The 24,409-nt window shown below is 37.5% G+C and overlaps 1 protein-coding gene across 1 annotated transcript in view; it reads left to right on the forward strand.

Annotated features, from left to right (window-relative positions):
* Positions 1 to 24,409, forward strand: part of GABRA2 (gamma-aminobutyric acid type A receptor subunit alpha2) — a 121,945-nt gene that overhangs the window by 91,935 nt on the left and 5,601 nt on the right. Inside the window, exons 9-10 of the mRNA XM_047856131.1 lie at positions 16,564 to 16,766; positions 22,805 to 22,984. Of these exons, the coding sequence (XP_047712087.1) occupies positions 16,564 to 16,766; positions 22,805 to 22,984 (383 nt within the window). The remainder of the gene's footprint in view (positions 1 to 16,563; positions 16,767 to 22,804; positions 22,985 to 24,409) is intronic.

Below are 24,409 nucleotides of genomic sequence, written 5' to 3' on the forward strand. Positions count from 1 at the left end.
ATGGTTTTAAATGGAAAGCAGCAAGAAGCTGGCCAAGGGAGTAGAATGCCTGGGTGGTAACAGGAATTGAAACCAACAAAAGGAAAGCCCGTGCAGGGCAGAAGCAGTCTCTGCAACACGCATTCCAGATCCCCGTCTTCCACAAGGCTTGGGCTGCAGAGTGCTAACAGGAGGCACACCTGGCATCCCAGAATTGACTTTGGCACAAGGCAGCACATGCTAATCAGCAAGCTGCCAGCCCACCAGCCGCCCTCCTTCCCGCTGTCGGCGATGCATCCCAGTCAGCCACTGCCAATTAGGAAAGTGACTGAGGCAAAATACATTAATAAACCATGGCAAGGAAAATTAGAAAGCCTTGCTAGTTCTAGTCTGGAGGCAGATTTAGAAGCTGTTTCGGGAATATAGGTGGCCTGGTTAAGCTTGATTGATGAGAATGACTTATTAGTAAGGGCACGGGAAAAGAGTTAAAAGTGTATCCTATGATTTTGTCGAGTGGTACAAGTATCACTTCAATAGAGTTATAACCATTCAAATAATGAGGGCAGGTTATCCTGTCCCATTGTCTATACCGAAATCTGTGTAATCATAATGATAATGATATATCATTATGATATATATGATATATATGATATTATTATGATAATCATAATGATAATGAGGAAAAAAATACAATAGCATTTATTGTGCACCTTCTGGTCCTCATATACTCTCTTAGACACTTCAGATTTGCTCATTATTTAATTCTGAAAAGAAAACAAAAACCAGAACTCCAGTTAGGAAAGTAATTATCCCCCTTTTCAGACAAGAACATTGAAACCTGGAGATATAAGTGACTATTTCATTATCAGACAGCAGGTCAGTAACAAAGAATTTGACCTTACAGCTCTTTGATTCCAATGCTTTCACATTTTCTATGGCACTGTTATGCTGTGAAACTACTTTTTTCCTTTTTTTCCCTTTTTCTTTTAGAGCCTGAAGTCAGAAATATCCTGGGTGATTTCTTCATACAGGGCTAATTTCTGTTTGAGAGTCAGGCTTACTAAACATAGATCAGAACTTGAGGTGAACCTTCAGATTTGAGTTTGCTAGTTAGCTGTTAGTATCAGTAGTTACTTATTAAGGTATTTCAGATTCCTCGCTTGCCCTATTCCTTGCCCCAAAGTTGATGCAATCTGATTATGGTTCAGCATCTAATATATTAAATGGCTTTTCAAAGTTCAATCCTTCCAGGTGTCATATTCTGCGTTTTTAAGCAGAATTAACTGGGTTAACCCAGGTCTTTAAAAGTATAGCTCCATGAAATAACATCACTGTAGTCATTAGAAACTTCTGTTTAGTCCTAGGTGAAGAATTTGATTACTGCTTTTGACTGCAGTCTATAAAGTCATTTCTCTATAATTTACTTTGTTTTGGAACTCATCCGTGAAAGCTGATACCCTTATAGCATATATGAGGGAGAATTCAGGTGTTTCAAAAGGGGGGCGTTTTGCTTCAATTTTTTTGTAAATATAATTTTTGTTTTCTTCCTTTTAAGCTTTGCAATAACAAAATGGAAAATAATGTCTTTTATAGTCTGAGTATTTCACTGTTCATACAGGTTTAGGTCATTAAATATTTAGTTTCACTAGAGCAAAATTTTGACTGCATACTTATCCTTAGTTTTTAAACTGCCAAAAAAAAAAAGCTATTATTTATTTTCAAAAATCCTGGTCTTTCAAGGAAATGATTTCCACTTGGGCGACTTTTTTGTGATAAAATTTTTTTTTAATAATGTATTATTCATCACAAATAACATACTATCTCCCAGCTAAATCACCTCAGGGAGCTATAAGAAGTCACCAAAACTATTAACATTTGAACAGTCACTCTGCATTTTATGGCAATGCAATTACAAAGCTGAAATAGTAAAAGGATTTGAAAACAATGGAAAGTTTATACAGATGGTGTTTTATGCAGTCTCCTGTTCTTTCATTGTCTTATTGTCATCATACTGGATATATTATTTTTTTAAACTCATGAAATCTGAATATTACTGTTTTAATTCAGGCTGCTTCAATGAAGTACATAGACTGCGTGGCTTGTAGACAAGAGAAATTTATCTCACACGGTTTGGGAGACTGGAAGTCTGGGATCCGGATGCTAGCATGATGGGGTTCTGGTGAGGGCCTCTCCTCAGGTGTGGACTGTTGATCTCTCATTATGTCCTCACATGGCTGAAAGAGAGTTAGCTTTCTGGCCTCTTCTTAGAAGGGCAGTAGTCCCATTCATGAGGGCTCCACCTATATGACCAAATCACCTCCTAAAGGCTCCACCTCCCTAACACTGGGGATTAGATTTCAACATATGAATTTGGGGAAACATAGACATATGAATTGTGCTGTCCAAAATAATTACTGTGACATTTATAGTAACACCAGACTAGATTCTTATTTCTTAAGTAATGAAATAGAGGTTCAGGGATCTCACAGTGCTCCTCCTGACCGGCTGTATTCAACCATTTTTACATCCAGCCTTACTTTCATCCAGAACGTCTACCTCTTTCCTGTTATTATTTGAGCTTAGATGTGAACCATGCTAGGTTTCTTATAAGTCACCTCTCAAATATAATAAATTATGGTTGATGGGCAATTCTTACAAGACATTGGTCTTAAGTCATCATGACACTTCTAAACCCATGTGACAACAAAAGGCTATCAAAATATGCCTAATCAAAGTGCTGAATCATAACCTTTTAGAAATCTAGGAAGAAAGTAGTTCAGTCATGAAAATGATAGGTTAACAAGACCAGAAATTTGTGGATCCACTCTGAAAAGACCTGAGGGCTTTCTTGGAACAATGGAAGAATGGAGGGTAATCCAGTTCAAAGCTTTCCTTTCTCTTGTAAGCCCCATGGTTTCTCAAGATAGGAAATGAATAACTAAAGTAAAATAGCCCAAGGCTTTCTAGGGATCCATTTAAGCAGTGTAATCCTGTGTCTTTTGATTTTACTTAAACCACCACTAGATGGGACTCTTGCATCCTTGGTTTAGATTCTTAGCTTTATCCAAACTTTGGGGGCCTTAATAAACTCCGAAATAACAGGGAAGCTAGTACCCTTTGTCTTACGGGTTCTAAAAGGGACATTCGCTTATATCATTTAATGTTCAGGCATATAAAATATATAATTCCCATTTTAGAGATAAAGTCACTGAGGCTGAGAGAGAGAGCAAAAAGGGAGAATCTAATATTTGTTGAGCAATTCTGTGTACCAGGCATATATGATGCTTCTACAATCCTCCCAAATCCATTAAAAATACCATTTCCATTTTGCAGATTGGGGGAGGGACTGAAGCTTAGGAAAGTCACCTAACTGCTCTGGCAGAAGCAGAATCCAAACTCTTGCCTGATTTTAGTGCACATTTCTCTGTGCATAGCCACTGCTCAAGCAATGTAAATACTTTAATGCATGATATAACTTTAAAATTTCTTAAGATATTAGGGGCTTTAGCAGTAAAATGCAAGGGTTAGAATTCATGATCTTGAAAAATACATGATATGGTCATACAACTGACTTTGAAAGAGGATTCTATTTATAGATTAGGCAGGGTAATGTAGTAGTATGGGTTTTTGAGATTGACTACTAGTTTTGTATCCCACTTCCCCTACTTGGTAACAGTATGAACTTCAGTAAGGTAGTTAACTCACTTAGCCTCAGTTTCCTCAACAGCAAATGAGTATGATGATAGTACTTACAGTAGGTGCTTCTAAGTGACACATTTTATTGTCGTATCTGGAGTAATATAAGAATATGAGACTTGTGTGCAACAGATTTATACTATCTTTACATCACATATATATTACAATGTTCTGATTAAACTTACTTTATTTTAAAGCTTACTAAATTCTTAACTTGTATTTTCCTTCGTATAGAATTACAAATATGGTCCACCGCTGTTACTGTTCAGTTTTTAAAATTAGTTCTTTCAATCAGTGAACCAACAGATAATGAGTATTCACTGTTGCCAGAATCTGAGTTAGGTGGCAGCATTTTCAAAAGACACAATGAGCCACATGCCCACAAGCCGCTCAGAGTGTGGAGGAGTGAAAGAGAAGTAAAGAATTATGGGTGCCAAGAGAGAAGTATATTAAAATAAGGTAAGAGCAAAAAGAAGAAACAATTATATCTGAAGAAGAAGACTTCAGAGAATCCCAAAGGGAAGAAGAATCAAGTCAAGCCTTGCAAATTAGTATGCTGGAAAAGGACATATTCTAAGCAGAGGGTACATAGTTACCAAAAGCAACATGAAGCTTATAGAGAACAACCAATTATTGATGGGTGTGCCTTAGGCGTGGGATTCATTTATTTGTAACGATAGTTAGACAGATGGAGGCCAGTTCCTCTACAGCCTTACATCCCATGCTAAAGCCATGGAAACTGCTTGAAGCGTGTTTTAGCAAAGGAGTAAGATCGATATATTTGAGCTTGGCGAAGAGTCTTATACGGAATATCAGATAAAAAGACTGAAATGGCATGAATGATAACAGGGTGATTATTAAGAGGTAATTGACATCAGCTGGGTGAGAAATAATAAAAGCGTAAAATAGGACAATGGATATTGGTGGAGAGGGAGTTACAGACTTGAGATGTCGACACTAGGGAGGGAGAATATGCAGGACCTGGTGAGTCTGAAGGGTTTGAGAAATGCAGGCATTGCAGAATACCCCTAGATTTCCAACTAAATGACTAGATAAATGTACTGTTCTCCCCTACAATAGAGAATTATGGAAGACATCGTAGGTTTTGGTTCAGTTGTGACAGTTTAAAATTTGAGATTTCTGTGGGACTCCTTTGTGTCGGATTACTATAAAAGTTTTCTCTGCTCTCCCTGTCCCTAATCTTACCTTCCTCTGTTCCATTCTACGCAGTACAGCAAGAGTGATCTTTCTGAAGCTCAAATTTAGTTATATAACCCTCTCCTGCATGAGCCCTTTCTGTGGCTTTACAATGCAACCACTGACAGAAACTTTTACCATGACTACATCTTTGTGAGGCCTCCCTAGCCTAACCCACTCTATTAGCCCCCTTTTGCTATGTTGACCTACATCAGACCTAGTACCATGTTTTTCCTTCAATAAACATATTTCCCAGACTTTACAAATCTCCTTTTATGTCTTGATTCTTCCTGGAAACCTCCTCTTACTCCAAAATGTGAATAGATATCCATAGGGAGTCTTAGAAGACCCTATACTTTTCCAGCATTTGCTATACTATCTGTGTAACATGTCTACAATTATCTGCATCTTCTGGTAGATTATATTCTCCTTGAGCATTTCATTCATGTTTTTATATAGGCATGTCTAACAAAGTGACAGGTATGTAGGAGACTGAATACATCTTTAATGAGGAAATGAATGTCGCATAGGAGATTCAGTAAATCTGAACATTCAGGAGATGTTCAGATATTTGGGACTGGAGCTCATGAGATATATCCTTGAAGATCTTCATGATATGGAAGGAGGTTAGGAAATGGGAATAAACGATACTGTCAAGAGAAAGCAGTAACATAAGAAGACTAGAAAAGCAGCGTGTTGCTTTGTGGAATGTGAACGATTAAGTGATCAGTGGTGAAGGACAGCCCACAAAGAGAATGGAAGAAGAGTAGTTAAAAGACAGAATGTGCATCGAATACTGGTAGCTGTGAAGTCTCTACTTAATGGGACTGCACTGTTTAGAAGTGGGCCTTGGGGCTGTCTTAAGCTGCATTTGCACAGCCATTACATTGGCATGAGTAGCCGGAGGCCAGTGTGTGTCTGTTCAGTTTAGATGTATTTATCAGGTAGTTGGGCACGTTAGAGGGTCAATATAAAACATTCCTTTCTTCCTTTCCTAAATTTTCATAGGAAAATTTCTGGATAGTCCCAAGTGTACATTTGTTAGATGATTAATTGTCTTTTAATAACTTACAGAATACTAGAAATCTTGAGTCTACCAGTGGACTCCCAATCAGGATTACCTTTCTTTGCCTCTCTTATTGCTCGATGTAGTCGTGTGACTAGTTCTCAAAGACATAGGAGCAAAAATTAAGTATAATTTTCCATTTGTAGCCTTAGGCTCAGAAACTTGCCCTTAAAGTGAGTGGATGTGGCTCTCCTCCTTTCCCCTTTTGTTTGCTGAAATGCAGATCAGGTGTTGGCAAGCCCTCTTGAACCTCCAGAATATGGGCAACACCTTAAAAATGGAAAAGAAATAAGAAGGAGGAAGCCTAAGTCTTTGGTACCAAGGCCATCATGTCCTTGGATGTCTTACACCAAAATTGTCAAAGGAAAGTTGGGAGGTGGAGGCTTTCAGTGTATTTTGTCCACTTTCCTACCTGTTCCAGACAATAGTCTTTACCTGGTGCTTAGCTTAATAACTTTCTAAAGCTTAACTAACTGTAACATTATATATGTGTAATATGTATATATACATATATATCTCCACATTATGTACTACATATTCTCTATATTCCATATACACACTATTATATATACAATATTTTGAATGAGGTTATTGAACACAAAAATGTTTCTATAAAAACTCTGTTGCAATGATCATACATACTCTCTGATCTTAAATATTACAAGGCATCCATTTCCTTGGAAATTGAATTCTGGAAAAAATAGCTGGCATTAGGCTATTTTTTTTAATTTTTTTTTAACATTTATTTATTTTTGAGACAGAGAGAGACAGAGCATGAACGGGGGAGGGTCAGAGAGAGAGGGAGACACAGAATCCGAAACAGGCTCCAGGCTCTGAGCTGTCAGCACAGAGCCCAACGCGGGGCTCGAGCTCACGGACCACAAGATCATGACCTGAGCTGAAGTCGGACGCTTAACCGACTGAGCCACCCAGGCGCCCCTGAGTTAGGCTATTTTTATGTATTTATGTATTTAACTCCAAGCACACACAAATATAGGCACTCATTTCTGTTTCTGTACCTCAACAAATAGGTGTACTTGCTTCATAAACTATATTTATTCATTCATTTAATGCAAAAATATGTTCCAGGCACTATGCTACACCTTTCAGATACAAGGTAAACAAGAAAGATATAATTCCTACTCTTCGCAGAGGTTACAGTCTGTCTGAGGAGATAGGAGGGTAAACAATATATATAACATATATTATGATATGTTGTGTTCTGGGAATATGCAGGGTGCTCTCTGGTAACATGAAAGGGGCACTTAACCCAGATTTGGAATAGTAACTGATCCTCATAGCTTGAGGCTGTGTTACTGATTCTCTAGAGTCTCTGAATATTCATATACATTTTCATGTATGTACTTTCACATTCATCATGATTGCAAATAAACTTTAGTCTGTAGCCATGAGCTTTTAACATAGTGCTAATTTAACAGTGTATATAGATGCTAAATTAAGGTTAGTAACATTACCGTATGAAGTTCTTACTTTCAATCTTAAAATATAATTTTGATTTTGCTTATGGGGAAAGAATGAAATAATTGGCCAGATTTCATACATAACATTTTTTGCCAAAAATACAATCAAGGCAGTTAATGTGTGTGTTTGGTGGGGGGTTGGGGGAGTGGAATATTAGGTAAGCTAATTGAATAAATTAAGTGCATAGGATTAAAAACTTGGTTTTTCTTGAATTTTCCTATTTTCCACAAGTTATTTTAAAATGATGTAAATACAGCAATATTATACCAAACTCTCATAATTCATTTTGATTCATGTTTATATGCTTTCAAAGTCCCCCTTTTAACATTCAGTTAGCAGGAACACAGTGAACTGTCAGAGCATCTATGTTTCAAATTTAATTATGCTGGCCGAATTCAGAGATTTCCGAATTTGCCTTATGACTATCAGTCATCTGCTGACATCAGTTCCAGAAGGTTGCCTATATTGTATTGATTGCTAAATGTTCCCCAGTGTTTCTGATTATCTGTCAAGCTCAACTACCCAGAACACAACCAGAAATTCAGAAGTAGAAAAAATAGACATCTGACTAATAACATGGGAAGTTATACAAAATAATGCATTAAAATCAAGGCACTGGGCTTCAGGCTTCAGCACCGACATGTGAAGAGCTTGCAAGTTGTCACTCTTATCCCCGCCACAAGAAAAAGCTGAGCAAACTGAAAATTAAAGACTTTTATTGCATTTGTAAGAGAATTGAGGTGACAGGCAAAGTGCCATCCCAAACTGTGAAGAGGCAGACACATTGAGAGAGATGCAGCTAAGTTTTTTTTTTTTTGTTTTTTTTTTTTTTAACCTGAAAGGGATGCTACTAAAGCATCATGCACTGCAATGATACACTGAGAGCCTCATCTATAACTGAAGCCATGTCCAGGAGAAGGGACAGGGCAGAACCTCATCCCAACCAACAGGAGGGCGATCCTCCCACTCCAGCCCCTCTGCTCGCTCCCTCATCTAAGGGGTGTGAACTCATGAAAACTCAACAGAGATCAGAACTTCAAGGAAATGGATTGGGCATGCGGCAGCCAGGGAAGGGAGTAAGAAGAATGGGGAATAAAACGTACCAGAGGAGACACAGTTGTGAAGATTACAGCCTAAGACACAGGCCCACCGGAAGACTGAGTTTCAATCAGAAGATTATAGAACAGCCCCCCTCCCTTACACCTTCCTGCCACACCAGCAAAGCTCCGGGAGTGACCTAGCCATAGCTTTTAGCAGAAAGATCTGAAGTCTGGGAGGAAAAGTGCTTTGGGAAGTCCAAAGTCAAGAGGGTAAAACCGCAAAAAGAAAATGAAAGGAACTTGGATCCTGTGGCACCTATAGTGATAGCAAACACTAACCCTATAGCCAACACTAAACACTAGTGTTTAGCAAACACTAAACACAGCCACCCTATAGCCAGACTGACATAAATCCTGCACTAAACGTCTGTTTATCTCAGTTTCCATTACCCAAATGAACATGGTCAAAGTTCAACGAGACAGTATCGGGGATGTGTGTCAATTATATCTCAATAAAACTTGGGGGTGGGAGGGCAGATGAAGAAAAATTAGAAGGCATGCCAAAAGGAAAAAATACAAATCAAACCAGTTGGAAGAGGAAAAGCAGACCGCAGAACCAGACTCAGTTATGACAGAGATGTTGGAATGATTAAACAAGGAATTAAAAATAACTAAGATGAATCTGTTAAGTCTGTTAATGTCCCTACTGGAAAAAATAAACAACATGCACGAAGAGATCAGTCATGTAAGTAAAGAATTGGAAGCTCTAAGAATCAAAAGGAGTGATCTTACATAAGAAGTGATCATGCCATTACCCTGCTTAAAATGAACAGTATAATGGTTTCCCATTGCTCTTGATGAGAAGTTAGATTACCTTAACACCATCCAACAGGTTCTGAATGATCTGGCTCCTACCTCCCGCTCTGGCCTCATCTTCCATGAAACTGTAATCTGTCTTCCTGCCTTCCAGGCTTCTTTTCATTTCTCTTAAATGCTTTCCTTATGTCCCCGGCTTCCTATGCATGCTATTTCCCCAGTCTAGCATTATCTTCCCTTGCCTGGTGACCGCTTTAACTTTTCCCCTTATTTCCTTAGCGAAGCCTACTTCAAATTCCCAGTCTAGGTAGATCACTTGATTACAGTCCATCATAGACCTTGCCCAGTTGTGATGTTAGGTTACTTTGTGCTCTTTTAAAAAATATATATATTTTAACTTTTATCTTTTTGTGGCTTTGCTCACATTCCATTCACAGCTCTACCATATGTAGCACAAAATGAGGACTAAATGTTTATGTGTGTTATAAAAGAAGGAATAGATTTCTTGCAGGTATCCTAATGAAGTTAATGCTTATCAGTTGCAGATCATTGGAGACGTAGTTTCAGTAAATATGTATTAATTCATTTAGAAACTATTTGATGGCCTCCTACTCTCTGCTGAGCACCCTTTTACTTTTGGGGGAGAAGACAACGAACAAGGCTCTACTCCATGTAGTTCACTGGAAGGATGCAGTCATGTAAACCAACAGAAAATTCAAGGACACAACGTGATGGAGGTAGCCATAGGACCAGGTCACAGGTGCCTTTAGGGGTGAAATCCTGCAGAATGCATTAGCGGAGTGTGCGCTCTGAAGTGCAGGAATCTTTGCACTCGTGTTCGTTGCTGTGTTCCCAGTGCCTGCAAAAATAACTGGCGTTGAGTAGGCACTCAGTAACGTACTTAGGGAAGGAATGATAATTAGGTATTCTTAAAAAAGAGGGGGAAGGATCCTAGGTAGAGGAAATAATATGTTGCCTAGACTGACAAATTGCTCAAACTGAGAAAACATTCATGTCACTGCAGCTTCAACCTCAAATATGAAAATGGCTTCCTTTAGGTCATAGGGGCCTTTCTCCGAGAAAAATGGCTTCAGGAAGAAAAGGATTGGGTAGAGAGATGTGAGTTTTAAATGTATTAAGTCCAGGATACATTCAGGTAAGCAAAAAAAAAAAAAAAAAAGTTATAATCTTTCACAATATTGTGCACACTAAAAGTGTCCTTTCAGACATCTTCTTCTAGATTATAGTTGATGGTTTCTAAATTCTCACAAATTTTAATTTAGTGGAGTTTGAGTTCATTAGGCTTATGGCAAGATATGTTATCTAAGTTCTCATTTCTGCACCTAACACAAAATTTCAGTGTTTTTATCCTTCAGATGTAGGACAGTCACGAGTTAAAATTGCAACCTTAAAAATAAAATAAGTGCATTTATTACTCTATTTGTAAGTGCTAAAAAAAAAAACAAATCTAGCACTTTTGTTTTCAGAATGTCTGGTTGTTTTTTCTGCCATTTCTGCCAGTAACCAGCAGGTGGTGTCACACAATTTTACATTTGTGTCCTATTGCGGTTGCGCCGTTTGGTTTCCAAGACTTCCACCCCACACCCCAACCACAAACACTCACACACAACATCTGATGGGGATGAAAGTCTAAAGGAGGACTGTATCGTATCGTATCGTATCGTATCGTATCGATTTTGCTTCATTTCATCTTGTTTCATTTCATTTCATTTCATTTCATTTCATTTCATTTCTCTGATTTAAATCTGTCTTGATTTTGCTTTCAGGGTAATATTTTTCTGCACATGCACTGAGGCACCTTTTTATAATAGAGACACTGGTTCACATGCAGTAACTCTTTGGTCACTGTATCAACATTATGGGAAAACACTATTCATAATCTTCACTTCACAAATGAGGATACTGTGGAACAAAGGGGCTGGGGAATGTCCCCCAAGTTCACAAGATTAAGATTTAGGCATCTGGCTGTGGAGCTCACAGTGTCAGTCTCTGTGCTGAAATCACCGCCCCCCCCCCGACCCCCCCGATTTGATTTTATACTCTCAGCACATATTTGCAGCCAACACTTGGTGTTCCTTTACTTTGATGCTATTTGTTCAGCTCCTGAGTTCAGGTCTTGGCACTTAACCTTACATAAGAAATGTTAACATAGAATGAAACCTGAATATCAAAGAACTGTATGTCAGATATTGTCTATGTGTGGGGAATGATGACACATTTCACATATATGCATTGAATTTTAGTGCTAAAACACTGTAAGTTATTTGCCTTTTGTTTCACTGAGAAAGAAACTTAGGCCTCCCAAGGAAGCATTGAGTTATGGTAGTCACACAGAGGAGATAAAGAAAGAGACCGTCTGGTAAAAAATGTGGGAACATTCATTTTTGGAGGCCCTAGTAGGTATAGAAAAATGCCTATTGTTGGCAGACAGGCATGTGGAAGGTCTGAGCTTACCAAGTAAGTGCACCTCTTTTTTTAATGCCCAGATCTTCTATTTATAGTGTCATGGGAACAGGCGAGGCTGAACTAGCAGGCAGGAAAGCTAGCATATGAGAACCACACCCTTCCAGTGAAAAGAAAAAAAGGGGAAGGGGGGGAAAGGTAGAAACTCATAGTCAGTGTTACCAATTTTATTGTCAAGTTTACACAGTCAGATGAAAGAAAAAAATTAGATATAGGGAAGATTTGAATATGGTGAAAAATAACCTCATAGTAGACTCATTGAACTGCTAGAATGTTTTAGTAGTTTGAATGACTAGACCCAGATCTAATTTTAAACTAGCAGTGTAGAATTAGAATCATAGTTAAATTTGTGGTTTGCCATAATTTGAACTTTGCATTTTTTGATTAACCTACTTTAAATTAGTCAACATTCATGTAATGATCAGTCATTCCCAGAAATTCACACTTGAATTATAAATGATAAATGTCATCAGGTATCCCTTCTTTAAATTAAAAATCTTGTATTTTTTTTGTCTTATCGCAAAAACAAAGCAAGTTCACTGCAAGAAAAAAGGAAAAAATAAAAAAATGAATTGCCTCCAATGTTAATTCCCCAAGTAACTAATATTACCGTCTTAGATTATATCCTTACAGATTGTATTCTTTCATGCTTGTCTAGTAAAATACCAAAGAAATGAAACAACAAAAAATCAGTCACAAGTCCATTTTCTATTTTATCCATCCAGACCACATAACACTTTCTTCCCCAAAGTGGTAACTGAAGTGTCCTTTTTCATTTTATGTTCTATTTACTAAGCTCATACAGGTATATCTATATTGATACACAAATCCAAGTGCAGATATTTTCATGAAAATTGAATCATGAACTATTTTTAAGCAAAATGTACGGTAGATACATTTGCAATGAATTAACAGCCCTGCTTTACTCTTTGTAATATTGTTGTGCTATTCCTAGTGTAGGTAATCAACAATTTATTAAACTACTTCCTAATCAATGAATATGCCAATGGTTGCCACCTTTTTACTTTTACAAGGTGTGTTCATGTGAAGAGTCTTGTGTATCATTTATCGTTTTATATTTTCCTGCTGTCATTTCAGTAAGAGACATTTCTAATAGCAGTAGTGATAACAAAAAAGAATTAAAGTAGCTGACATTTCCTGCACACTTATGATGTGCCAGATTTTATGCCAAGTTCATACTAAACCATCACAGCGTACCTCTAAAGAAGGTAGAGTTTATAATTCCATTTTGTATTTGAAGAAAGTAATAGTTGAGGAACTTGCTGTAAGTCACAGAAAAACAGCGAGTATTGGAGCCAGGATTCAAACCCAGGCCATGTGACTGGGAGGCCATCGGAGGACATAACAGTACAGTTCACCGGTATTTTATACTGCCCTGCCCCATCTAGAAGAACTGCTGGGGATCAGGGTAGATACCAGCAAAAATGGTGGAGTACAAAATTCCAAATAAAAGCCTCCTGGTATTAGGGTGAGGAAATGGGGCTCATTCAGAAAGTATTATCAGCACTTTATGGTGCCTCCCTGGAAGACATTTGCAAAAAGCTTGTCTTTGTATGTTACCTGACTCAGAATTCTCCTGGTGCAAAAGTTGCTACCAGGGAGATGTCACTGAAAGTATTTATAGGCAGATGTTTTAGTTGCTTCTGCCTGAGGTGATGGATAACATTTGGGACAAACAATGGTCTAACCAAAGAGTTTGAGAGGAAGGGCTAAGGAAGAATTGTACAAAAGTAGTTTCAAAAGCACTGACATGTATTTTGGAATCTAAAAGTCCACGTGTATACACAGAGCTTTGTAAACACTCAATAAAGACCCGAGACAGTCAGTTAAGCGTCCGACTTCGGCTAAGGTCATGATCTCACAGTCCATGCATTCGAGCCCCGCGTTGGGCTCTGTGCTGACAGCTCAGAGCCTGGAGTCTGCTTCCGATTCTGTGTCTCCCTCTCTCTCTGACCCTCCCCCATTCATGCTCTGTCTCTCTCTGTCTCAAAAATAAATAAACATTAAAAAAAATTTAAAAAAAAAGACCCGAGAAAGCCCTAAACTTTCACCTCTTGAGGCCCTACAGAAGCAGAAGGTGTATGTATGCTAAAGCAGGGTTGTAAACTACCTGGCTGAAAGTTGAAGACATATCCCAACCTGCAAACAGAGCCACTTGGCAAAGACTGAGGAAATTTTTTGTTCCAGGTATTTAAGGAAAACTGTCTAATCATCAGATAGCCACTACGCTAAAACAAACAAAATCCCAAAGAACTCAGTGGCCCCAAACAAAAAGAATCAGACTTTACAGAATAAGTTAAGAAAAGTCACTAGGGGTGCCTGGGTGGCTCAGTCGGTGAGCGTACAACTCTTTATTTCGGCTCAGGTCATGATCTCGCGGTTCACAAGTTGAAGTCCTGCATCTGGCTCTGCCCTGACAGCTCAGAGCCTAGAGCCTGCTTCGGATTCTGTGTCTCCCTCTCTCTCTGCCCCTCCCCTGCTCATGCTCTGTCTCTGTCTCTCTCTCAAAAATAAATAAAACGTTAAAAAAATTAAAATAGTAAAACTAAAATACCTATAAATACATTTAAATAAAAAAAAATTTTAATGTTTATTTTTGAGAGAGGGAGAGACAGAGCGTGAGTGGGGGAGGGGCAGAGAGAGGGAGACACAGAATCCAAAGCAGGCTCCAGGCTCTGAGCTGTCAGCACAGAGCCCAACGCAGGGATTGAACCCATGAACCACAAGATCATGACCTGAGATGAAGTCGGACGCTCAACCAACTGAGCCACCCAGGCGTCCCTAAATCTTTATGACCTTGAATTAGGTAACAATTTCTTAGGTATGACACCAATTTGTAATCCCTATTCAGAAAGGATGCCCATTGCCGACATTCTCTTCAACACTAGCGTAGTATAAATCTTTTGAAGTTTGCTAATATTTTGGTGACTATATTGTTTTAAAAAGGCATCTTGAGGCGCCTGGGTGGCTCAGTCAGTTAAGCATCCAACTTCGGCTCAGGTCATGATCTCACAGTTTGTGGGTTCGAGCCCCGCGTCGGGCTCTGTGCTGATCACTTGCTCAGAACCTGGAGCCTGCTTCAGATTCTGTGTCTCCTTCTCTCTCTGCCCCTCCCCCGCTCACACTTGGTCTCACTTTGTTTCTCAAAAATAAATAAATGTAAAAAAAAAGAAAATTAAAAAAGGCATCTCATTATCACTTTGTTTATATTTCCTCAACTGCTAAGGAAGTTAAATATATTTTCCTGTATTGATTTGTCATTTGCATTGCTATATTTTGCATGTGTGTGTGTACATGTGTGCGCATGCATGTGTTTGTGCAAGCACATGCGTTAGGGAAGATGTGGTTTTGCTTGTGGATATGTGTGGTTTTATCTGTCTTGTTTTCTGTTTAAGTATTCTCCTGTACCCAGTTCTCAAAAGAATACATCTTCACAGTCGTCTAAAACTTTGCACTTTGAGACATGAAAGGGCAGTGTGTTTCTGTAAATGTGTTTTTTAATATTGACTTAGTAGCAGGTGAAGTAAATTTACCTTTCTACCTTTTATTCTTACTACTACCATCATATTCCTAGATGCATTCACTCATGATGAAAGACTCACTGCTATTTTGAATTCCTAACTCTATTGCAGATGAGAAGAAAAAGCTGCTTTATTTATCCTCAGGGAAAGCAAAAAATACAATAGTATACAACTGTAACATATGAATGAACGTTTCTTTAACATTTTAACTCTTTTAATTTAATGTGTCCTCTATGTACGAAATTAAACTTCTATTGGATCTCTGATAAAACAGGTAATTGCAGACATTTGACTGCTGATGTTACAGCTTACCTCCTGAGTTATTGCTTTCTTTTTACTTAATCATTATGACTTCCCTGACTACTGGCAGAAAAGCTCTGCAGTGAAGGGAACTAAATTATTTTTTAAATGAACAGAGTATGGGGCACCTGGGTGGCGCAGTCGGCTAAGCGTCCGACTTCAGCCAGGTCACGATCTCGCGATCTGTGAGTTCGAGCCCCGCGTCAGGCTCTGGGCTGATGGCTCAGAGCCTGGAGCCTGTTTCCGATTCTGTGTCTCCCTCTCTCTCTGCCCCTCCCCCGTTCATGCTCTGTCTCTCTCTGTCCCAAAAATAAATAAACGTTGAAAAAAAAAAAGTTTAAATGAACAGGGTATAAAATATTCCTTAAAGTGTAGTGATTTGCATTTTATAAGATTTAGGGTTTAGTTGCTTGTTTTATTTTCTATAGATTCTAAGCTTCGTTATGAAAGAAATTATGTCCTCATGACGCTAAGCGATCCAGAATTAATTTCATATTTAGGTAGCTATACTTAGAATGAAGAACTTCTTAATCATAGTTCCATTGTGATCACTGGTGTGGATGATTGGTCCATTGCTTAGCGTGTTTTAAATAAACGATGAATAAATGCATGTGAGGCTTTGTGTGGGATTTTTAAAAATAAGGTTAATGCACGATGGATCAATTTAAAGTACCTACTTTCCTCATAGGAAATTCTACTTCAGTTATCACCACCTTTGTACCCTTCACAGTATTCAAAAGAGAAAAAGGAGATTCATAACAACAAAAATGAAAACTTAAAGCATTTCAGAGTTATTACTTCAAGAATTATAACAGCCATTTGTGATAATTAACTTTGCTCTGTTCTTCCAGTTTTTTTTTTTTTTAAGTGGATACAGTGGCAGTGAAAGTAACTTTGAAAAAAGAATATTTCCAATGCTGTCTTGTATCTGTTGATGTTTTTGGTTCCTGTCTTTCTGCAGGAGTCACAACTGTTCTAACAATGACAACTCTAAGCATCAGTGCTCGGAACTCCCTCCCCAAAGTGGCTTATGCAACCGCCATGGACTGGTTTATTGCTGTTTGTTATGCATTTGTGTTCTCTGCCCTAATTGAATTTGCAACTGTTAACTACTTCACCAAAAGAGGATGGGCTTGGGATGGGAAGAGTGTAGTCAATGACAAGGTAAGTGAGAATCCCCTAACAGATTTAGTTTATAACAGACATGTTCCTAAAAATTGACATTAAAAACATTCAAATGTAAATTTTATGTGTGTGTGTGTGTGTGTGAATCATATTTCTTTTAAAGTATGCTTTTGCCTGAAATCCTTTAGGAGTGCTTGTTAGAGTATGACTTCTGTTGAAACCACTCCCTAGCATCTGCTGAGCTCTGACTGTGTGTCAGGCACTGTGCTAAGTTGTTTACATATGTTCTATCACGTAATCTTTACAACTTTATGACTAGTGTCTCTTTTTAATTCTCATTTTTCTGATGAAGGAGCTAAGGCTTAGTGAAGTTATTTACTTGCCCAAGCTCACACAACAAGTTAGTAGCTATATGTGATGGCAGATCTGACCATGAAGTTCATGCTCTGAAATACCACACTGCTTTATAATAAAGAGATTTGAAAAGAAAGTGGACTTTAATTTACCTGTTGTAGAATCTCGGGCTCTATCAGCAGTTGAGTTACTCTTCACCTACCCTCATCGCTGTTGCTTGGATAGAAAGGTTCAAGCGGCATTGTTATCTCTTCCATGTTGTATGGAGTAAGTACTTAGGTGCTGGAATGCTCAGAAAGTTTAAGTCGCTCATGTAGTCTATGAGACTCCTTTGTTTTTAAGATTACTTTCTTTGGGAATTGTTGGTGTCCATTTTTAGGTTTCAAGTACTGAAGCTAGTGGAAGTTTTGAGCATTAATGTAACATCTGTTCCCTTTCTTATTTAATGGATTATTATTCATCTGCATTAAGAGGAAGCTTTGGCTGTATCACAGTGAGATATAAAGTATTCTTAATAGTTAAGTTCTACTTGGAAGGCTCCTTTTTAACAATATATCTATTAAAATGTTTCTTCCATTAAATTTGGAATAACATACTTGGTGATTTTACTTCTTTGTCAGTTATTTAAATATAATTTTTTCTCATTTCTAGAACCATATTGCAGTTTAAGCATACAAATGATTGATGTTATAATTTAAAAGTCTTGCTCTTTTTCCTAATTTTGTAAACTGTAAGTTTTAATAAGTGCTGGTTTATTTCATTTTATAAGCAACGTTTTGCATACTAACAGCCACTGAGTAAATATTAAAGGGAATCCAATTAGCTCTCTATGCTTAACTTCTAGGTTATTTCAGCATTTCCATTACATTTTATTATTGATTTGTGTTTTCATTTTCCATATAGTGTACTGCTTTTTCATTGCTATCTATGCAATTACTTCTTTTTAGTTATATTAGTTACACATGCGCTTTCATACTAACTTTTTTTGAAGGTGAAATGCCAGATGTATTTATAAATGCCAGACATGTTTATAAATATGTCACAAAAGATAAATAGTGGTTTGTGGTAAATTCTCCATATAGATATTCATTGATATATCACTTTTTAATGCTATGAGGGTGCCAATCAAATTGACATTGTGATTTGGCATATCAAATTGACATTGTGATTTGGCATATCAAATAAAATACCTTCTCCCTGTACTTGGAAAATAGAAGTACCTATAAATGCAAAAAACCCATTCATGATGATGCATTCTAAAAACAATTACCTAGTACTGAGGAATGCTGGAATTAAGTCAAACCACATATCAAATCACACAGAGCAAAGATAAATCCAGGACAAAATCATTGATGTTTGGGTCTCATCTGCAAGAAAACAGCTAACAAATGTTGTATTATTTCAGTCCTAAGTGGTTGGAATTCAGTGGTTAATTTAAAGGGAACATTGTATCAGGCACGTTGCTTGTTCTTACTTTTCCATAGCTAGGCCTTTGAGAATTTTTTGTTGAATAAAGAATCTAAGAGTTTCTTTTATGAAGTCTGCACTTGTAACACCAAGGAAAAACTTCATTGCCTTCACGGAAGGAATGTTCAGTCTTTACAATGGTGAATTTATCAGCGGGTACTCAACCCAATTTCATGATTCAAATGAATTTTGGGAGGTGCTTCCTAAACTTACCTTGGAAATAACCACATTCTTAGGACTGAAAGGAAATCGAGTGCCCCAAACTAGCACATCTGCCTGAAAAAAAATTTCAGTGCAGTCTACTTTCAGGCTTCTCTGCTTTAGTTTTCCTTAGGAAGAAATTTTTTTAAGTGGAAAATGATAATTTATTTGAATTATAGAATTTTTGTCCACTGCCCATATCGGTGTCCTTCCAGTTTTATCAGACTGGAAAAAGTCCTCAGCTTTCGAAGTTGGTATCATAAGTCAATGCAGTTCAGTCATCTGTCAATAGAAAGAGCATATGAAAAGTTCTTAAACATTTGTAAACTGGCAAGTATTAATTTGCATCATAAGAATAATAATGACTCAAAGATGCATACCACTAGCGTATGTTTGAAAAAGGAAATACACATTTAACATACAATTTGTATGTAGATTGCACTCTGCTGATCTTGAAAGTTAGTTTTTGCAAATACATAAATCCACTCCATTCATATTCAAGCTACATTTGAGCCCTCTGTTAGAAGACATAGCCTACCTACTGTGCTCTGTGATCTTGGACAAGATGTTTTACTACTTTTAGCCTCAGGTGTGACATTAGATTACAAAACCTTATCACTCTAAAAGTGTAGTGCTGGATCAAATGTTCTATCTCCAGTTGTTATTCCTTTCCATATACAGAAAGTGTCTTATTATGAAATCCCCCAAGTTCTTCTGGAAGCTTCCCTCACAACCAACATTCTTCCACTTGCCCAAGACTAATTCTTCCACTGCAGCTCTCGATCTCTTTCTCTCTTGTTCTTTTCTCAGCCTTGAAGCATCAGTTATTGTTTTCTTCTCATTTCATCAAGGCCATCTTCTCCTTTCCAGCTGCCTCCTTCCTTTCAGTAAGGAGTATGCTTACTCTGTTTCATTAACCATGGAGGCAAGAACTCTCTCTAGATCCTATGTCACCCATTCCCCCATCTTCAGATTCTACCATCTTCTTCTCCAATTCAAGCTTTTTGAAAACCGTGCTACCATGTCTGTGTTCTCACTTTCAATTTAATTCTCAGCCCACTGTAATCTGATTTCCTTTTCATGTATTGTCCTGTAACTGACGAACACCAATAACCTCCACATTTTCAGAACAGATAATAATTTTTCATTTTTCTCAAGGGATCCCCATTCAACCCATTGAATATTGTTGGGCTTCAGAACTCCATTCAGGTGCAAGTCAGCAGCATTTCTTTACAAGAAGCCTTCGAATAGCAACTTCCTGCCCTCAAATCCTGGCCTGGCAGCTGCCTTTATTCATTCTATTCTGAGAGTCCCTGCCCGAGTTCACAGTAGATCCTGTCTCCCTAACATCTGCTCTTGTTTACCCCCAAAGACAGTCATTTGGCTTTATTTTATTGTTTTTGGTTTTACTATTCACTATGTGATTCTCACTTTAAGGGTTTTATAGATAGTATTTGTGGGAATGTCTACAACACTAAACAGTGTCCACCCATTTACTGTCCCCAAATAGATAATCCTACTCGTCCTGAGAACAAATGTCAATCTTCAGGAAATTTCTGAACCCTGCACCCCCGAAATGATTCAGTCCCATTTAAGTGTGTCTAGCACCCTGATTTTTTACATTAAATCCTTTATTACAGTTTGTAATTGTATATAATGCCTCATCTCCTTCACTGATCATTATAACATGTCCGTGTTTATTTCAGTAAATCATTCACTGTTGGCCTTTTGCACTGGGTCTTGTGTGTATCAGTTGCTCAGTAAATATGGTCTGAATGAATAAAATACAGCCCAATCAAATCTACAGCTCATGCTTTTATAGTATCTATAACTGTACCCCATACCTTTCTTTTAAGTTCTGGGATCATATATCCATCCTATTCCCTAGGCATTTCTATATGACTCTACTATCTCAATCTTTACATATCTTTTTTTAAATAAATATACAACAAACAAAGATAAAAGCTTCTAAATTGATTTTGTATATTTCCCCTGCCCACATTTCCTTTTTTAAATCTCTGGCAAAACCTAATCTCACATACCAACAATTTGGAAATACCCCTTAACATCTAACCTGTCATCACATGGTGCCTATTTTCTTGTCCTTTCATGGACTATGCCCTTGCTCAGTGTTCTCTGAGAACACTGTCTCTAATCATGTCTCCCTCCAGTCCATCCTCTACATTAGTGCTAGGGTCATTTTTCAGCTCTTCAGTGAATTGTTGAAATCTTAATGCTAATTATTGAACTCTTTAATGAATTCTTCAAGTTGGTCAGCTGATATCGTCCAAGTACATAACTTTCTCATAAGTTTGTTTCACATGTTGAGTTACTTGTTGTTTTACAGATGTCTATATTTTAGCAAGAGCGTTTGCTCAAGTTATTACTACTATTATTCATTGTGCATTACCACCATGTGCCTAGGAATATCTCTGTGTTAGAAATGAGAAACTGCAGGGACATGTGGGTGGCTCAGTTGGTTAAGCATCCGACTCTTGGTTTTGGCTTCAGTCATTATCTCACTGATTCCTGAATTTCAGCCCCACGTCGACTCCGTGCTGATGGAGCAGAGCCTGCTTGGGATTCTCCTTACCTCTGTTTCTGTCCCTCCCCCGCTCATGCTCTATCCCTCTCTCAAATAAACAAACAAATAAATAAAAACCTTAAGGAAAAAAAAAAAGAGATGAGAAACCATAGATTTGTTCCCATAAAGTTACTTACTCAGGATCACATCTAATAAGTGGTACATCCAAGATTGAACACAGATCTGAAGTCCATGCTTGTGTTCTTCCTCTAGCCATTAACCCATCCCCCAATATCCATGCTGCTACACATCTCCATGACATTAGATTCCTCTTACCAAAATGCCCCCTCCTTCCTTCTGTAACTGATGAATTCCTACTTCTTTCTTAATACCCATCTGATTTTACTTAACACTGAAACTTTCTCAGTGAATCCAATTACTGCCCTCTATTATCTTTCTGCAGTACCTGACACAAATTCATTTTATGTGACCTTAGTAAATTATACTTTTATCATAAATTTGTGTTTCTAACACTAGGTTACATGGTCTAAGAAGATAGTAGTATTGTCACACTCATCATTTTCTCTGCTATAACCTGGAATAATAGTTAGCACATAATTTATTTGAATTAAATTTAAAGAATAAATAACTCTAATCTCTTGAGACTGATTCCATTTCTAAATCTGAGTCAGTGGTTCTACACTGGCCAAGAAAAGCATATTCTCTGCAAACACATCATATATTAAATTACTTAAAACACAGACTTAGTTGGGGCACCTGGGTGGCTCAGTCGGTTAAGTGACCGACTTTAGCTCAGGTCATGATCTCACAGTGCATGGATTCAAGCCCCGCGTCGGGCTCTGTGCTGACAGTTCAGAGCCTGGAGCCTGCTTATGATTCTATGTTTCCTTCTATGTCTGCCCTTTACCAGATCCAATTCTGTCTCTCTTTCTCTCTCAAAAATAAATAAACACTAAAAAATTAAAAAAAAAAGATTTAGCAACATAGTATGCAAACTAACATGAAATGTGCCATTGTTTTGTGATTCACTCCATGCAATCCATAGAAAACATCACATTTCAAGTGTTTTCTTCATTTATTTGCGTTTTTCAACACCCTGCCTTGTTCCAAAAGCATTTCAGGCAGTTTACCAAAAGAATGCATGCACTTAACTATTATAAAATAAAATATAAATAGAAGTAAGATATCAGGATGAAGGAAAATACAATGCAAATGTGTCCACCGTTTGGGCCAGAACATTAGCTATAGTCCATAGCTAGAGGAGTTGAGCTTTAAATTCTGAGCTTCTTGGCTGCCAAAGTAAACCATGGGGTGGGGGGCGGGAGTTACTCTTATTTGTAATCAAAAAATGGAAGCATAGATTTTCTTAGAGAAAATATTTTCCGACATTGAATTCTTTAAAACAGTATCATATGGGTTTTATATTAGGGAAAGCTGGGTACTATTGAAAGTAATGTCAACATTTTCCCAATAAACTCAGTAATGAATTTCATATTGATGTCTCTTGTAGTCCCCTTCAATAAAAGCTGAAGGCATTACATTAACATACAACTCAGTGAAGGCAATTCTTCAAGGAGCTAAGCTAATATGGTCCAAGTATATAGCTTTCTCATGGCCCAATTTAATCCAAGGAAAGACTTTAGAGTACTTAGAGAAGTGGATGGACTGTATAACCTTCAAACAATCTTCTGTAAGTATCACTTTTCTCAGTCAGGATGGTTAGCAGACAGTTAACAATAGCATTATCTGACCCAGGAGCATGTTGTTGCTTTACAAGAAATGGGCTGGCTAGTAGCCACAATGACTGTAAAAAAAGCAACATGGTATATAGAAAGAGCATAGATTTGCCACTCTGGCAACCTTGGGTTTTTTCCAAAGTCTGTCTTATCTAGTGTTACATTTATGAGCGCTCCCTTTCCTTATTCTAAGGACAATATCTGCGATTCTTTCCAATTCTGCAACCATGTGATTATTATTTTTATTCATATCCCAGGTCACTATGCTAACAGATGTCTATATTTTAGCAAGAGCATTTGCTCAAGTTATTAACACGTTATTTTATCTACTACTCTAAGGAAGCTGAAACTGGTTTGCCCCATGGTGTAAGACATTTTGATTTCTACAATCAAGAATTTTCCAGACTTGAAATTTTACATGTGTTCAGACATTCTAATGAAGTAATAAACTCAGAATATTCTGAATCCTATAAAACATTGTTTAAAAAAATAGAAAATGTAATTAGTATGTGCTGTATTTACTTTTCATTCCACTTCAGCTGCAGCATCAACAAATTCTATAGTAGCATATTTTCCTCTTTTTTCCCCAATTAATGTGTAAAAACACATAATCTATTGATTTTGTGATTAGCCATATTTTCCCCTTCCCACTTAATATGAGTCTCAATTACAAGCAAAACAACTTCCACAAACATGTGGAATGGTAAAATTGTGGACTTTCAGGATAATTACATAATAGAATTACAGAACAGACTATGGGAATCTAAATTTTATGAATCTCATAAATACTATACTCTACAAAATAGCTTTATATGTTTGTATATATCATATACTTTCTAAATATATATTTTTTTGTTCCAGTGATCATTCTAGTACATGTCATTCATGATAAAGCAAACATTTTTTGAGCCTCTTCTGTGCCAGGAACTATGCTAGCAGCTCTGCATTGCAGTCTGTGCTCTCAAGCAGCTTACAGTCAAGTGGAAGAAAAAAAATAAGTGAGAGAAGTATACATGCCACTGTAGAGACAGACACTAGGGTGTCGTGGAAGCCCATGGAAAGAGTAATTATTGCAGTAAGAAGTAATGTTTCAATACATGTGATTTTGAGCTGAGTTTGTATAAAATGGATCTAACTAGGGGAACAGCATGGGTTGGTAATCAGCTCCTGGCTCAATTGTGGTATCATGCACAGGTTAGGGAATAAAGGAGAGTGTATAGAATTAGGTTGGGAGTGAAAGTAACCTGTAATCATTTCTGGATATTTTGTGTTTTGATTACCTATGGAATATGTAGATAGAGAAGTCTAATGAAACATAATGGGTGGTAATTCTGGTGAGAGGTATTAGGTCAGTCATCTGCATATTGGTAACAGAGCCA

The sequence above is a fragment of the Prionailurus viverrinus genome, chromosome B1, assembly GCF_022837055.1.
Source record: "Prionailurus viverrinus isolate Anna chromosome B1, UM_Priviv_1.0, whole genome shotgun sequence".
NCBI classification, from domain to species: Eukaryota; Metazoa; Chordata; class Mammalia; order Carnivora; family Felidae; genus Prionailurus; species Prionailurus viverrinus.